The sequence below is a fragment of the Mastomys coucha genome, unplaced genomic scaffold (assembly GCF_008632895.1).
Source record: "Mastomys coucha isolate ucsf_1 unplaced genomic scaffold, UCSF_Mcou_1 pScaffold14, whole genome shotgun sequence".
NCBI classification, from domain to species: domain Eukaryota; kingdom Metazoa; phylum Chordata; class Mammalia; order Rodentia; family Muridae; genus Mastomys; species Mastomys coucha.
Genome location: NW_022196896.1, coordinates 61,684,151 through 61,701,947, shown reverse-complemented (window position 1 = coordinate 61,701,947; position 17,797 = coordinate 61,684,151). Strand labels below are relative to the sequence as shown.

At 40.8% G+C, this 17,797-nt stretch overlaps 1 protein-coding gene across 1 annotated transcript in view; it reads left to right on the top strand.

Annotated features, from left to right (window-relative positions):
• The window catches only part of Bend6 (BEN domain containing 6), a 68,277-nt gene that overhangs the window by 24,141 nt on the left and 26,339 nt on the right, over positions 1–17,797 (top strand). Inside the window, exons 2-3 of the mRNA XM_031367122.1 lie at positions 4,324–4,535; positions 12,180–12,357. Of these exons, the coding sequence (XP_031222982.1) occupies positions 4,416–4,535; positions 12,180–12,357 (298 nt within the window). The 5' untranslated portion in view covers positions 4,324–4,415. The remainder of the gene's footprint in view (positions 1–4,323; positions 4,536–12,179; positions 12,358–17,797) is intronic.

Sequence of the window (17,797 nt, the reverse complement as noted above, 5' to 3'; positions counted from 1 at the left end):
CTGCCTCCCAAGTGCTGGGATTAAAGGCGTGCGCCACCACCGCCCGGCTTGGCTCTTTTCTTGATGGCTAGATTGTTATTTACTTGCAGAGCCTAGATATTAATCTTTGATTTGATATATAATCGGCAAATATTTTCTCCCATTTTATAGGCTGCTTCTTAACAAAATGGAGTGTCCTGAGTTGTATAAAAACTTTCATTTTTTGAACTACCGTTGGTCGATTGTTGGCATTTTTCCCTCCAAGTGACTGGTTCTTGCCCACGCCTATATCTTCATAGAGTATCCCTACATCTTCCTCTAGAAATTTCAGAGTTTCAGGCTTTACATTGTGTCTGTGATCCAGTTGGAATTGATGTTTTGGTCAAGGTGAGAGGAAAGTATCTGTTTTCATTCATCCACGTACTGATTTTCAGTTACTCCATTTGCTGGAGATGTTGTCTCTTCTCCAGTGTGCATTTTTGGACTTCTTGTAAGAACTCAGGCAGCTATACTTCCACGGTCTTATATCTGGCTCCTGTTTTCTATGCCGTTGTTCGTCCGTTTGTTGTGCCAGCACCATGCTGTTTTTATTATTTTTTGTCTGTAGTGTAACCTGCAATCAGGTATGGTAACACCACTAGCTGCACTCCTGGATTTCAGGATTGTTTTGTCTTTGTGTTTCCATATGAATTTTTGGTTTGTTTTTCCATTTTGGGAACTGCAGAGTTGCAATTGAATGGAATTGCATTGAATCTTTGGATTGCTTTTCACAAAATGTCCATTTCTCAATACAAATTCTTCTAATCCCTGAGCATGGGACATCTTTCCAGCTTTGTCTTTCTTAATCCTTTTCTTTAGTATTTTAAACTTTGACTTGTAAAGTTCTTTCATTTCCTTGAAGTTTATTCCAAGGCAAGACTTTTTTGGTTTGTTTTGGTTTGTTTTGGTTTGTTTTGGTTTGGTTTTTCAAGACAAGGTTTCTTTGTGCACCCCTGGCTAGCCTGAAACTAACTCTGTAGACCAGGCTGGATTCAAACTTACAGAACTCCTCCTGCCACCTAAGTTCTGGGATTAAAGATGTATGCCACCACCACCTGGTTGGGGTTTTGAATTTTTGTTTTTTTGGTTTTTTTTTTTTGTTGTTGTTCTTTTTTATTTTGGGGGGGTGGTTTATTAGTTTTGTGCTATTAAGAATAAGATTTTCCCCCAGTTTCTTTATTGGAATGTTTATCCTTGGGTTGATTTTTATAGTGATTTCGTACCGGTGGCTTTTCTGAACGTGTTAGCCAGCCGTAGTCGCCTGGAGGAGTCTTTAAGGCTCTCTTATGAACAGCATCACATTCTCTGCAAGGAAGGGTACTTTGATTTCTTCTTTTCCTCTGTACAACCCTTTCGTTTCCATCTCTTTTCCTATTGCTGTAGCTAAAACTTCAAACACAATACTAAAGGGGAGTAAAGCCAATGGACACTCATTTCTAATTTTAGTGGAAATGCTTGGAAGTTTTCTCCACTTAGTAGACTGTTTGCTACTGGCTTGTTGTGATGGCATTTACCATGTTGAAATAGATCCCCTCTGTGCCTAGTCCGCCTCGGCCGTGATCGTATAGTGGTTAGTACTCTGCGATGTGTGAAATAGATCCCCTCTGTGCCTAGTCTGCTTCGGGACTTCACAAAGGGATGCTGGGTTTTATTTTGTGCGTTTCCACATCTGCTGAGATGATCAGGTGCTTTCTGTCCTGAGTTCAATTATATATTGAATTAAGGTTATTGACATACATGGAACCATCCCCTGCAGGTCTGGAGTATCGTAGACATCATGGTGGAAGATTTTGATGTATTCTTCAATTCAGTTGCAAAGTTTTGAGGTTTTTTTTTTTTTGAGGGGGGTTGTTTTTTCAAGACAGGGTTTCTCTGTATAGCCCTGTCTGTCCTGGAACTCATTCTGTAGACCAGGCTGGCCTCGAACTCAGAAATCCGTCTGCCTCTGCCTCCCGAGTGCTGGGATTAAAGGTGTGGGCCACCATTGCCCAGCCAGTTGCAAGTATTTTTGTTGACAGTTTTTGTCCCCTGTCCATTGGAAAGATTGTTTTATAATTTTCTCTTTTGTGGTCTTTTTTTTATCTGGCTTAGCTGCGAGTGTAATAATGCTGGCTTCACCAAAAGAACCTGGAAGCACTCCTTCTTTTTCCTTATGTCAAAATCCGTTTTACTGGCCACGGAGGAACTTCTCCCTAACCTGTTCTCAATTTAAATTTCCAATAGCTTATAGGTTGGTATCAACATATACCAGTTTCTATCAGCATGAAAGCTATCATGAGAGAAGAAATATGTAAACATAAACTTTTTTTGACGGGTTTGCACAAAGGGTGAGTATTAGCACTTGGCGGCTCACACTGAAAAGCCAGCACTTAGGAGACCAGGCATTTAGAACACTGGACAGGTAAGACCAGAAGAGGACCTGTCCCGGCCGTGTTAATATTGCGAAAATGGCTGTCTACCAACAGTAACCTACAGAGTCAAAATTCAAACGAGAAGCCAGACTCATCAATGATGGGGGAAGTAAAATGAACAGACGTGCCATAAAGCACATGAAAAATGTTAAATCTCACCAACCATCAGGGAAATGGAAATCAAAGCTGCAAAGAGAGTCCATCTCAACCCAGTCCAAACGTCAGCCATTAACAAACCAAAAAAAACCACATGAAACCTCTGTTCAATCCCTTGAACCCAGTGACTGTGGCATGTTACACACACACACACACACACACACACACACACACACACACACACGCAAAAACACACAAAACATTTAAATTATTTTTATGAGAGTAAACATTCTATTAGAGTCCCAATTAAGCAAAATGCTATACAGCTTTTTTTTTTTTTAAGATTTATTTTATGCATATGAGTACACTGTAGCTGTCTTCAGACACACTGGAAGAAGGCAACGGATCCCATTACCGATGGTTGTGAGCCATCATGAGGTTGCTGGGAACTGAACTCAGGACCTCTAGAAAAACAGTCCATGCTCTTAACCACTGAGCCATCAATTTTTTACTTTTTGTATATTTATGTTTTATTTGATTTCAGAGTTTAGAAAATGCATTTCACAGTGTCACCCAGGCTGACCTCGAACATGAAACCCTTCTGCCTTCTTCAAAGTGCTAAGATTGCAGGTGCGCATCACTATGCCCAACTATAATGTTATCTTGAAAACTTCACTCATCACAGTAGTAAATATAGCTTCCAAAAAGCTGTACTCCAGTGTCTTATTATGAACCTTGTGAATAAAAAATTTTGAGTAGTGTATTTGCTAATACATTTATAGCAATTTGATAAGAAGCAAAATATTGCTGTGTGCTCAATAGTCTATATATTTCATGAAGATTCATATGCTCAACCTGACTTCAGTTTTATTATTTATAATTAAATGCTTATGAAAACAAACCAACTAAAACAGATACTGCAGATTAAGTAAGACCTAATATGCTTCACCAGCTACACATAAATGTCGTCGTCATTGCAGCCCTACTGATAGAGTCAGCTAGTTTTTGATAAGGGGAACCTCCCATTGTAAGACTTCAGAGTTTTCAGGAAGAAAAACACCTTTTAAAACAAAACCTCAGTTCTAAGCAATTCTTATTGATCTCCTGGGAAGGTTTTCACCTTCGATCCTGGTATTGACGACTATTATTAATATATTTTCCTAGAAGTGCATAGCTTCAATTCTTGTGAAAATGTTCATATACACCTAGAATTTTTAAAACTTGTAGATTCCTCACAGCTACTTGACAAGAATGACAGATGGAAATTGTTCTTACACTATTTGACATTTTTAAAGCCAACTAGCTGAACCTGACCACATGAGTAGCTGGAGGGTGGTATCAAAGGTGGTATCAACCTTTAGGTTGTTGGGTTTTGTTTTTGTTTTTGTTTTTTTTTAATTATGACCTGCTACTACGTATCAATTCCTTGCCATATATTTTGTTTTATTTATTTATTTTATGTATATGAGTACACCGTAGCTGTTTTCAGACACACCCAAAGAGGACATCGGATCCCATTACAGATGGTTGTAAGCCACTATGTGATTGCTGGGAATTGAACTCAGGACCTCTGAACGAACAATCAGTGCTCTTAACCACTGAGCCATGTCTCCAGCACCAAGCTGATGGTTTGGTTTTTTTGTTTTGTTTGTTTGTTTGTTTGCTCTTTGTTTTGTCAAGTAAAAATGTACAGGAAGTTGACCAGTGAGAAAGACAACGGCATGGCGTCTTCTGTGGAAGCAGCTCGCCTGAGCAGGCAGCAGGCTGAGGCACCCTGTGTTTTGTTTTTGTTTTTAAGGAGAAGGAAAAACCGCATGCAGAGCAGCAGCACCTACATGGGCGTTTCAGCCTTCGATGGTTTCAGAAAGCCTTGGCTGACTAATTGAGAAAATGCAGAAGATCTTGCAGACAGATGACATCACCGACAACCAAGTTCTTAGAAAAAGAAAGAGGAAGCGGACAGAGACAGTGAACTCAGAAAACGCAAATAGTGCCCCGGATAAAGCACAGGTTGGTGTTCTGTTGTTTTGATTTAGTCTTCTCGTCTAGCGGAGCCGCAGTCTACAATTCTCAGCGTTATCTCTCGTTGTTTCTCGGCACTTTCCTTTTTAATTCTTTATCCAGCCAAGGGAATATAGTTTCTGTTCTCTTCTTAAGGTTAAGTTAGAAGCACGGACAACAGACAGTTTTCCTGCTTCATTTCACCCAGGACCAGATATAACATTGTTCAAATTTTGTTTTCTGTTCTAAACAAAAGATCATCCAACTTTCTGAAAATATTTTTCCTCCCAAAATATTTTATGGAAATTACTGTATTTCTTCATTAAGACTTACTCTTTGCTTTTCTGTTTAGAACTTAGCTCATGGCCGTCCTTACTACCTCATTCCCATCCTTTGCTTTGAACAACTTACAGAAGGACAGGTTCATTCTGTATTTTTATTTGTATGTCTTTATACAGTCACACATTGGTACATGTTTTATAATACATGCAGCATGTTGTATTCACATGCCCTTAAACAATACCATCTCCCTCATATCCCCATCTCTTACCCACTCCGTAAAACACTGTAAAAGACTACGTACATATCATTTAGTAGCACATGGATATCATAATAGAAATTTTAATTTGTTCCTGATTTTTTTCAAAAAGCATCGCAGCCTCCAAAATTATTCATAGTATTATGAGATGCATATAAGTTGTTAAACATGTTCTGTAGAGAAGCAAATCAACATTACCATCAGCTTATAGAGGTACCCACGTTTGGTTATTCTTCGGGCTAGAACAACTAAAATCCATTGATGTAATATAACTATACTCCAGAGGTTATAGCTGTATGAAATACATAGGAGAATGACTTGTGGTTTAGAAATTGCTTATTTCTATTCATTTGGCTAGACATTATAAGATTGCATGGATTAAATGCATTAGTGATTGACTCCACATCACCAGTAATTTCCCTTCGAGGCATTTAACCAAGAGAGTCCAGATTTGAACTCTACTTCATGCTCCCTGGCTCTCCTGGCTTGTATGTTTGTATGAGAGTCTGTGTCAGCCTGAAGGTGGTCTCGTGAATCTGTCCCTGTGTCTGTCCCTGTGTCTGTCTGTTGTCTTTGGGTGCCTGTCTTCTCTGTGTGTGACTATCTGTGTTTATGTACGTCTGGTATATAACTGTGATTCGACTCAGTCTCCGACAAAGGGCTTGCTCTGTATTATTGACCAGCACAGAAAACACCACACGGGAAGACATGGGGTACTTTACAGAAATCTTTAACAGAGTTTTAGAAGGGATTGAGTCACTGGCTCCAACTGGCTCCAACTGACCCAGACAAAAAACAGTTCTGCGAACCACATTGCTTATCAACCAGTATCCATAAATGGGTGCTTTTAACCTTTCTGGTAGCTTTTACAAAGTTGCTCTTAACCTCTGTTATCGGCTGCCTTCAGCAAATGATAGACATGTATCACCCTGGGTCAGAGGCATGGCAGAGTACATCATTTAAGGTAACAGGTACTCATTAGATAAGATTGTAAAGGCAGATTACATGGGAAATCTGGGGCATGTAAGGTCGACTGTTACATAGTTCTCTTAAAGGCAGGGTTTTGTTTTGTTTTGTTTGTTTTTGTTTTTTGTTTTAAGCTGAGCAGACAGGCTAGTGACCTCAAGATGTATTACTAACTCTGGCTGTGAGGTCCAGCAAAAGTTTCAGTCTTGGAGAATGTAAGGAATAACATTTTATTGCCTAATAAGATGATTTTCTGGGGTGGTGGTGGCGCACGCCTTTAGTCCCAGCATTTGGGAGGCAGAGGCAGGAGGATTTCTGAGTTTGAGGCCAGCCAGGGCTATACAGAGAAACCCTGTCTCAAAAAACCAAAAAAAAAAAAAAAAAAAAAAAAAAAAAAAAAAAAAAAAAAAAAAGATGATTTTCTGAAGGTTCCCCACAGTCAACATGCCCACAAACAATGCACAGGCCTTTTTGCATTTATTCTTTCTTATTAATGGTTATTATTAATACCAATATTTCTGGTTTTCATTAAATGTCTTATTGTAGCTTGCTAGTGCAGGCTTGAAGTTGATCAGGGATAAACAAAGTTCATGCTCCTGAGTCCAGTGGTGCTTTCTTTGACAATTTTCTATCCTCAAAATCTTAATAGCTATCCAAATACTACATAATTCTATTGGTTTCTATTGCAGTTCAAACCAGCCAGAGATTTTACTTACTTGGTCAAAGATCCTGGGCCTGAGAGACCTCTTTTATTATCAAATCCGTGTTCAGCTTCTTTTCTCTCCAATTTATAGCAGTTACCTAAAGGCCATTTGAAACAAATACTTGAAGGTATCCCTTGACTCCACAGCATCTCATTGGACGGGACCATCATCAGAGATCACATAGGGGAGCTCTTGAGAAAGCAAGGTGAAAGTCTATCTTCTGCTGACCTAGGGAAGTAATTGTGGCATGTTTCTCAAATCTTGAAGATTAATACTACGGAACTCGGTTGCTCTAAGTTGCACCTTGCACTCAGTGCTTCCTGTGTCTTCTTGCAGACTGCTATTACTGACAAAGCAACCGGAACATGCCAAAATTCTCTCTCCAGCATCCATGGGAGTGTAATCTACCTTCATAGGCACTCTAGGTGATGATTTTACCAAATGTGTTACTGAAAGCTAACGAGAGTCAGTGGCCTTCCCCCAGGCCACCCTGTGCCTTTTGGGCCTCTGAGTGTCCTGTTTTAGGTATCCCCACTTCTGCGCACCACATTTTAGACTTTTGTGATATTTACTGCAAAGATCCAAAGAGTGCACAGTAGCTTATGTAAGGTAGAAAGCGATCTCCTGCTCACGTGCTGCAGTCTGCAGTTACATAGAAGCCACAGTGATAAGGGCTCGCTCACATAGTTGATCCATCTTCCTCAGCTCACAGCTTTGTCTCTGTGCCTAACACTACTAATAACTTCTCCCCCTCCCTTCATCCCTCCTCCCTTCCCTCCCTCCTTCTCTCCCTTTCTCCTTCTCTCCCTCCATCCCTCCCTTCCTTCCTTCCTTTCTTCCTTCCTTCCTCCCTTCCTTCCTCCCTCCATTTCTTCCTTCCTCTGGTGACCTTGCCTGAATTCCTTTCTTTCTTACAGGAGCTTTCTAAAATTTGAAAACAAGAATAAGACCAATTATTATCCAAAGAGTTCTTGTCTAAACAGGCATCCTTCAGATTTCAAAATACCGTTCTTTTATATTTACTCAGACACCTCACTTTCTCCCCTAAGATTTGGACATATAATGAGAGTACATTAGTTATGGTGATATTCATGACAATTGTATGTATGGCGTTCATATCCCTACAAACTCACATATATAATAAAATACATATTTATGTGTTCATGAGAGTTGAATGTACAAATCATACGAAGGTTTGGCTACATTTTCCTATGACTGATCTCACCAGGCTTCTAGTTCTCTATTCCTGCTTGATAAGAACAAAACAAAAACAAAACCCAACAAAGCACAAAAAGCATAAACTTGCCCATTCAGGATGAAACGTCCTTCTGAGCGGTCGTTAATCTAGTTTAGTCACTCTGGGATTTAAGCTTGGGTCAACCCTATGTTCTTACCATCCTCCACTCCAGTGTTTTTCTTGGGATGTGACCCAAGTTTGGGGAAAGCTTGCATGTCATCTCAACATTTGAGAAGGGCTATATCGCTTCTACCAAAGTTCTTAATGTCCCTGCCTAGTCCCTGAGTATCCATTACCGTTCCTGATGAGCCCATCCTCCCAGGCCCTTTGGAGATTCTCTTGGCTCGGTCTTCCTTAAGGATCTAACATGTTGAACGGTCTCAGGCTGCATCAGTTTCCCCAAACCCTTGCCTATCTCCTGACTCTGACGTGAGGATTGTTTGGATTTTCTAGCTGCTTTGCCTAAGATCCGGAGAGCCTGGATGCTGGTTTTCATCCATTTGTTCAAACATCAGTTTGATCGTCTCTTATCTATGGCCCAGAGAGGCAGCATGCTACCCTGAGATGATGCTGGACCCACGGCCTCTTCGGAGACTTCAGAACGCACAGATAACAAACAAGGAGCTGGTCTGCTGCTCTGTTGTCCTTCCCTTATGTGGACACTTACCTCCTATGTCTCCTCCACTCCTGAAATTATTGTTTCTTCTTCTTTTTTTTTTTTTTTAAGATTTATTTATTATATGTAAGTACACAGTAGCTGACTTCAGACGCACCAGAAGAGGGAGTCAGATCTCATTACGGGTGGTTGTGAGCCACCATGTAGTTGCTGGGACCTGAACTCAGGACCTTCGGAAGGGCAGTCAGTGCTCTTACCCGCTGAGCCATCTCACCAGCCCCGATTATTGTTTCTTCTAAAGGAGCCAGTGAAGGAGGAAGGCAGACATTTGAGTTTGACTCTCTGCTTTTTGTTCTCCAGGCTCCCCCTCCAAGCACCAAAATGTCCCATAGCATTAGCTTTCCCTGTGTTTTTCTCTCTTCTACTCTCAGACTAATTGTTAAAGAATCTTCATGCTATAGGCATCTGAATTTGGTCTTTCCACATGGCACTGTACACTGAGAATTTCCAGGGATATGTACAAACACACACCCATGCTGGTTCTAATATATGTGTGTATGTGTATTTGTGTATATGTAAACTTAGGTACAATATATATGTACATGCACTCACATATCACTTCTAGTGGGTTTTTTTTTAAAATCTCACCATAGTTTGAGACATTTTAAATTATTGTCTCATTTTTTGAACTCAAAAACTGTTTCTAAACCTAAAAGATGAAGATGAGCTTCCTCTCGGGTGACTCTGTTCCGTCTGTCCTGAGACACGATAAACCATAGAACTAGCTCTGTGACAATCTCAAGAGAGAAGCCATGAAAGGAAACCACAGAGAAGGAAAGAATAAGAATGATCTACCAGTGAAGAAAAGCCCATCACCTGCTCCCGCAGTAATAGAGATGGTAAAGTGCCTACTGTGTGCAACTTAGTATGAGATTTATACGTACCGAATCCCAAGCACCTAGAGTGTAGCTCAGGAAAAGCTTAGGAAAAGAAGCTTGGGAAGAGAGAAGGAGGAAGTCTTCTGACACACACAAAGGAAGAGACGCTGCTCTGCGGACAGGGAGACTGGGGAACAAATATTCTCTTTTCCCTCTGCATATGTTTATTTAAAAAGAAATAAACTCCAACAGAACCACTTCCTGTCCTCAGACAGATCCCATCTGTCTGCTCCAGATGCAGTCATATGCAATTTTGCCTTTGTATGCTCGGTTCCCTCCCACCCCACCACAGGGCTTATGCCTTGCACATGCCAAGCAACCACTTCAACACTGAACTTTGTCTCTAGCCAGCTTTTTGAAAAACAAAGCTCACTCATATATAAATATCTACTACATATCATAGATTATATATTATATATAATACATCATATATATCTATTATGTACCATATATTATATATATTATGTATTATATATAGCACATGTTTCTAAATAATTTATCAATCATATCAATTTCTCATTTCTGTCTTTCTTTGGAGGAGGGTTTTCATTACATTGTTTAGAACATCCTTGTTTCCTGAAATCAAGTGATTCTCCTGCCTCAGCTTCCTAAGGAGCTGACACAGATGTGCACTACTGCACTAGTTTCTTCACTTTGTAACTGAACAAATGATACATTGCATATTTCCCTCTGCAATTTGCTTTGTTCATTTAACACTGTATTAACATTGATTCTGTATGGCTCTGATTTATCCACTGTCAGGTGCAGTATAAATCCTACTGTCTGAGTTCACCACAAGTTGTTCCCTGTCCTGACAGTAGACAATTGGATTGTCTTTGGATTCTCACCATTATGGCTTCAGTTAAAAATCTTGGGCATGTTCTCTTGTATGCACACACAGACCTGGGGATTGTTTACAAGAGCAAGGGGAGATAAGTGATAAACTTCATAGGATATTGTTACAGTGCTTTCCAAAGTAGTGTGCCAAATTCTTTCCATATAACAACATATGGAGAAACAGTGGCCCATGCCCACCCTCTTTAGTTTTGTCAGATTCCTTGGGCTTTGCCCAGATGGTAATTGATGGTGAATTTGACCTTCTCTGTGCTCACTAATGAAGTTGAATATCTCTGTGTCTACTGATGAGCCATATACATTCTCTGTTTTGTAAAATGTCCCCTTTATATCATTTATTTGTTTTTCCATTGAGTTACTGTTTTGTTTAACAATACTGCACATATTTCCCATTGGCTCTTATGGTCTATTTTCTTTTTTAATGTGTCTTATGAATAAAAGTTCTTCATTTTAGTTTGCTTGTTTGTTTTTGTTTTGGTTTGGTTTTTGGTTTTTCGAGACAGGGTTTCTCTGCATAGCCCTGGCTGTCCTGGAAATCATTCTGTAGATCAGGCTGGCCTCAAACTTAGAAATCCACCTGTCTCTACCTCCCAAGAGCTGGGATTAAAGCTGTGCGCCACCACTGCCCGGTGGGTAGTTTGTTTTCTTTTTTTAAATACTGTGAGTAGTTGAGAAGACATACATTTATATTTCTTGTAGTTTTTGCATTTTGCTTTTGATGTGTAAATTTTAATGTGTCTGCAGAATTTGCATTCAAGTGTGTGTGTGGGTGTATGCATGTGAGAATGCATGTGTATGTGAAAGCATATACATATGGAAGCATCTACATGTGGGTGTATGTGTGCATAAATCTCTGTGTTTGAGAGCATTCGTCCATGCATACATGTTTTAATGAACTAGGGATCCATTTCTTTACCTGTTTTTTCAAGTCCCAATAGGCCAGCATCCCAGCAGGTTTGGTGGAGCAGATCTCACATCTCTACTGAGCTGCCAGATTTCTCTGTCCTACGTCACAATTGAAAGTGTGGTTTCCTGCATTGCCACCAAATGAATATATCATTAGGAAATTACATCAGCAGCAGCATACTAAGAAACCTCCTGTGACTCTTCTTTAGCGGCCACCCTATGTTCCTGTGTGTGACTACTGTCCTTATGATATGTAGTGTCTTTTTTAATGCTTACAAATCATCCTGTAGCTGATGTGCAGAGCAAGAATTTGCTGGAAGCTTGCTAAGCTTCCAAAAAAAAAAAAGAAAGAAAGAAAGGAAGGAAGGAAGAAAGGAAGAAAGGAAGGCAGGCAGGCAGGCAGGCAAGGTTGTTTCTGTCTAGCCCAGACTGATCTGGAACCTCCTATGTGTCTCAGGCTGACCTCCTGACTCTACTGCCAAAGTCCTGGAATTAGAGACACGATTAGAGATGTGTCACCATGCCTAGCATGCTAACCCAGAGTGAGAGTCAAATTTTGAAGGACTTGGCTGGCGACAGGCTCCACCTCAGAGGAGCCCAGGTTTCAACAGTGGCAAGCCTTACTGAGTCTACTGCACTCTAAAATATTCTGCTTTTCACCACTTAGGCAGAAGGTCAGACTCATGTCTTCTATTTAAAAAAGCAACAAATCCTTTCTGTATGTCCTGCCCGAGTTCTGGAGGGTGGAAGACAAAGCTGGGACCATGCATTGCAGCAGCTTCGTGTGGAGGCAGACATGCCTAGGTCTGATATGAGGCATTGGTGTGTAGAACGTGGGGTGGCTGTTAAAGGAACTGCCAAGTGTCTTTTGTTGTCCGTGCTTTGTGTTTTAGAGAGACCCGTATTCAGGAAATGCCTTCCTGCCTGGGGAGAGTTCCAGCGATGAGGAAACACCCTTAACGGAACTGTCCAAGGAGGAACTTTGTAACAAAATCGAAAGCCTGAAAGAAAAACTAAGAAGCATTCGGAAGGAGAACAGCCGGCTTAGGCAGTCTTTGGTCATGCTGCAAGGTAAACCTCAAAGGGGTTGGCATTTTAGATAAAAGGGACAAAATGTGACTAGTGTAAAATATTGTATAATTTCAGACCAACAGTTAAAAATGGAAAAGAAAATCATTTCCCGAGAGAGCTCAAAATTACACTTAAGAAATCAATGGAAAGTTAAATTTAAATATGGACGTATCCAGTTATTGCAGAGATAATTTAGATGGTCTTGCAATGTCCCAAATATCGTATTCATTTAGTAGTATTCAACAGATTACTGAACTTATCTTAAGCTGCTTACATGCTGGGCCTCAGAGCGGGGAAAAGTAAGGTCAAATAAACATGCTGAGGTTTCCAGATGAACTCATCCCACCCTTCCTGCCAGGACACTCCTAGAAAGTGGAAACTGTGTGATCTGCAAGGAGCCCCTTGGGGTTACTGGTTCCACAGGCTGCACACGGGCATTTGTGTTGGCAACAGTTTTTAAGAGAATGACTACCGTCCAGAAACAAATACAAGAGAGGTGTCAGCCTGAGGAAATTAAAAACAAAACAAAAACTGGCTTGGTATTTCCTTTTTCTGTAGGATCTTGAGTTTGAGTCCCAGTTTATTCTATAATTACATTATTCCTTGAGTATTTGATACATATGTGTATTACGACCATACCAATATTGATTTCTTCTTTTTTAGCTCCTCCCAGGTCCTCCCAACATGCTTCCTGTCTTAGTTAGGGTTTCCATTGCTGTAACAGACACCATAACCAAGGCAACTCTTATAAAGAACAACATTTAATTGGGGCTGGCTTACAGGTTCAGAGGTTAAGTCCATTATTATCAAGGCAGGAAGTATGGCAGTGTCCCAGGAGGCATGACACTGGAGGAGCTGAGAGTTCTACACCTTGTTCTAAAGGCAAGGAGAAGACTGACTTGCAGGCAGCTAGGAGGAGGGTCTCAAAGCCCACACCCACAATGACACTTCCTCCAAGGCCCACTCCTACAAGGCCATACCTCCTAATAGTGCCACTCCCTGGGCCAAGTATATTCAAACCACCATACCCCCGTCACTTCATATTTTTCAAGAATTATATAGGTCAGCACTGTGTCATTTTTTAAACTATTGATTCACTGGTAATTATTGTATCTTTAACACCAAGTGCCCAGAATATTTTGAAAATGTGGTTCTGTGTACAGAACTAGTACAGGTGGTACAGGGAAGGAAGTGAGGACCAGTCGCCAGGAGGTGCCACAGCCATTCAGCCAAACCTGATAGCAGTGTCTCTAGGACTGTAACTATGGAAATGAAGTGGACAGTTCCGCAGAAGGCTTGATGCCCAGACAGGATGATTCAGGCTAGAGGATACATGAAGTTGGAGGTTGTCAGGATAATGAGTCCTCTTGCCTAAGATATATGTCAGATATAAGAATTAATAGCTTTCAGGACAAAAGCCACGTGTGAGCAGAAGGGGGTTCATTCCACTAACAAACCATTAGCTCTTTATTTCTTCACTTTAAAGGTGGCATTTTTATAATTGTTGCTTTCTCTTGGTGATGCTTTCAGAGGACAGAATTCCTGCTTTAACGTAATCTGTTCTAAAGCTTTGAATGTGCTGAAAAAGCTAAGACCAGGCATTAGACTAACTTGCCGGTAGAGCATTGATTTCAGGCCATACACTTTGGTTTTAGTGCCTGATCCGTTCACTAGCTATAAGACTTTGGTCGCTTCCTCCTTCTCTGCCCTCTCTCCCAGTTTCAACTTCCTCATCTACAAAATCAGGTCAATATGTTGTTTACTTGTTACTATGGGAATTTAATGAAACAATGATAAGTTCTCTACCCAACTTCTGGCAGAAGCAGGGAAACTCAGCGATGGTAACTTAGTATCACCTTCATCTGGTTTTGGTTTTTGTTTTTTTTTAATTGACAGCAGAACAAAAAAGAAAAGCAGAGGAAAGATAAGCAAATTGTAGGGGGGGGCGGGGGCTGAAAAATAGCTTAGCTGTTAAGAGCACAGACTGCTTTTCCAGAGAACTCAGGTTCAATTCTCAGGATATACATGGCGGCTCAAAGCCATCTGTGATTCCAGTTCCAGGGGATCCAGTACCCTCTTCTGGCCTCTGTGAATACTGAGCACACATGTAGTTCACAGACATACATTCAGGCAAACACGCATGCATATAAAATTTAAAAATAAATAAAAATAAAGCTTTTAAGTCATTTGATTTTCGGCCTTATTTTTCTCCTTTTATTCATGGAAAAACTCCTTAAGTCAGGCACAGTGACACACCTGTAATCCCAGCTCATAGGAGGCAGAGGCAGGAGGACCAGGAGTTCAGTGTTATTTTTGGTTATATTGAGACGCTGTTTCAAAAAGAAAATAAAAGAGGAAAAACACACGCGCGTGCGTGCACACACACATACACACAATTTTATATTGCAGAAGTCCCACCTGCCAATTCTTGAGACTACCTCTTGGCCACTGGAGGGTGCTATTCATAGATGCTTGGCAGTACCTTGAAGAGCAGTCCCTCTGTTTTCCCATAGCAACACCAGTGTTTTGTGTTTTAAATTGCGGTATTTGCTTCAATTTGAGTTGATTTTTGTAAAAGGTGAAAGATAAGAATCCAGTTTCGCTGGGCGATAGTGGCACACCCCTTTAATCCCAGCACTTGGGAGGCAGAGGCAGGTGGATTTCTGAGTTCAAGGCCAGCCTGGTCTACAGAGTGAGTTCCAGGACAGCCAGGGCTATACAGAGAAACCCTGTCTTGAAAAAAAACAAAAACAAACAAACAAACAAACAAAAATCCAGTTTCACTGTTCTGGGGTGAATCCAGTTTTGCCGTCACCATTTGTTGAATTGTTTTGGCTATTCAACATCTTTTCTGGTTCCATATGAATATTTATATTGTTTTTTTCCTAGATCTATGAAGTATGATATCTGAATTTAATTGGGTATTGCATTAAATCTGTAGGCTAATTTTGGTGTGTAGCTATTTTTTTTTTAATTATTAATTCTACCAACCTAGAGACATGGAAGTTCTTTCTGTTGCCTAGTGTCTTGAAGTTTTCATTGCCGACATTTTTCTCTTCTTCAGTTTAATTTATTCCTAGTGACCTTATTACTTTTTGGAGAGATTATGAATAAGATATTTTTCCTAACTTCTTTTTCTTGGAGTTCATTGTTAGTATACAGTGGGAACACATCAAGAGAAAAGGTTTCTGCACTGCAAATAAGTTGTAACAGAGCAAAGAGACAGCCGATGTGATGGGAGAAAATTTTTACCAGCTGTACTTCACACAGAGGGATAATAAAAAGAATTCACAAAACACAGCGAGAAGTAGGCACCAAGGAAACAAGCTGCCAGTCTACAAATTATCTAATGAGATGAACAGACAGTTCTCAAAAGAGTTCTCAAAAGAAAACACAAATGGCCAATATCCAACTTTTCAAACGTGTTTAGCATCCTTTCTTAGCAGAGAAATGGAAATTCAAACAACTTTGAGATGTCACTTCACCTTAGTCAGATGCTGCTACTAAGAAATCTGACAACAAATGCTGGAGAGGGTGTGGGAAGAAGGATCCTTTATTCACAGCACTGAGAATATAGACCAGTTCAGATGTTATGAAAATCAACATGGAGGCTCCTCGGGGAAAAAAAATGACACAGAGCTATTTCACCCCTGGGTGTAGATGCAGAGTACTCCACATCCTACCATGGATTTGAGCCCATGCCCACGCTTACTGCTTCTCTGTTTGCGATAGGAAGGAAACAGAAATAGGTAGTTTGAGTGTCTGTTAGCAGAAGAATGGACAACAAAAATTCGGTGCGTGAACACTGTGAAATAATGTTCAGATGTAGGATATGGGAGATAAAAGAGATTTGTAGGTGAATGGATGTCCCTGGAAAATATAAATGGGAAATATAGTGACCTAAACTCAGAAATGAAAGAGAGGGAGAGAAGGAGAGATAGAGGGTCCAGGGGGAGAGAGAGCACAAGAGAGGGTCATATTAGGTAATGAGGAAGGATGGAGTGTAGGTACCTCTACCTGCCCCCAATGCTGGATCTATGAATTCGATTTTCAGTGCAGAGACAGCTCAAACTGAAACCAGAGCTGCCTGAAGGACAGCTCAAACAGAAGACAGGAGCTGCCTGAGAGACAGCTCAAACAGAAGACACAAACTACAAAACACAGAACAAAAAACCACAAAACCACAAACACAGCGGCCACACCTCAGACACACACCACACTCATACAAACATACCTCCAAGGGGTTTTTGGGGTTCCTGGGTGTCACGTAAATCCTGGAAGAGCCCCCACATGAAAGACCCCCATAGGGAGACCCCCACTCAAGTCTCGGAAGAACGCACACCAAGGAACCATGAGAGACCATCTTGATGTAAAAGACATGAGGCAGTTTAATTTCGGAGCTCCGGGCCGACTCATATCTCGTTCAGGAGGCAGAGGAGCCGACCACGAGGCTCAGGGGTTAGGGGGTTATATAGGAAAAAGGTCTGGGGGACCAAAGGAATCAGTGTGGCTATACATGATTGGCTAGTTCAAATATCAACTATATTATGTGCAGAACAGAGTGGAAAATTCCTAAGGTTGATGTTAATCTGAGTCAACAGAGCATCTGACCTTAAACCATATCTAAGAGGACCAGATGGCCCACTACTCAGTGTCTGCCCAGACATGTCCTTGCATGTTTTCTCTTCTATATCTTCCCGGCCTCCTAGTTCCCAGAATGTCTTAACAGCTTGCTTATTTTTGCCCAGGCTTATTTGGACATATTCGACCTTGGTCCACTGTGTTTTTCTGTAATTTTCTCATTAGCCAGCACAAGTCTCAAATTTAACTCTTTCAGAACCACATAGTAGTCCAAAAGAATTCCATGTGGTTTTCCCTCTGAGGCAGTGCTTGGGAAGGTTGGGCCTTCTTCTTATCCCTCTAATCATCATAGTACGAGGAGTTTGATTTGATGCCAGTGAACACATCTGCAACAGTGACCAGCTTAGAAAACTTGGAAGGGTTTCATAACCTGACACTCTCCTGCTTTTCCTTCTCTTTCAAAACTATATCAAATGATTTTATTATTTGCAGTGTTACTTAAATTTTTTTAAATTTTATTACTATAACTAAGATAAAATACAGGAAGAAACACAGAAAAAGAAGGAAGTGAGGGAGGGAGGGAGAGGTGGGGCATTTTAAAAGACGTGTGTATATAACCCAATCCAGTTTCCCATTTCGTATTATTTCTGGGTCCCACCTGAATCAAGTTCTTCTAATCTCACTAGGATTGCTCTCTCTCCTTCATACACTAGCACTGAATCAGGTACAAGATGCTGCAGACTGAAAGGCCAAGAACAAGAAAAATTTTCTTAACAGTTCCAAAAACTAGAATTCCAGCGTCAGGGCATCCACAGAGACGCTGAAGGCTTTCTCTTAGCTTGGGGGGGGGGGGGGGGGG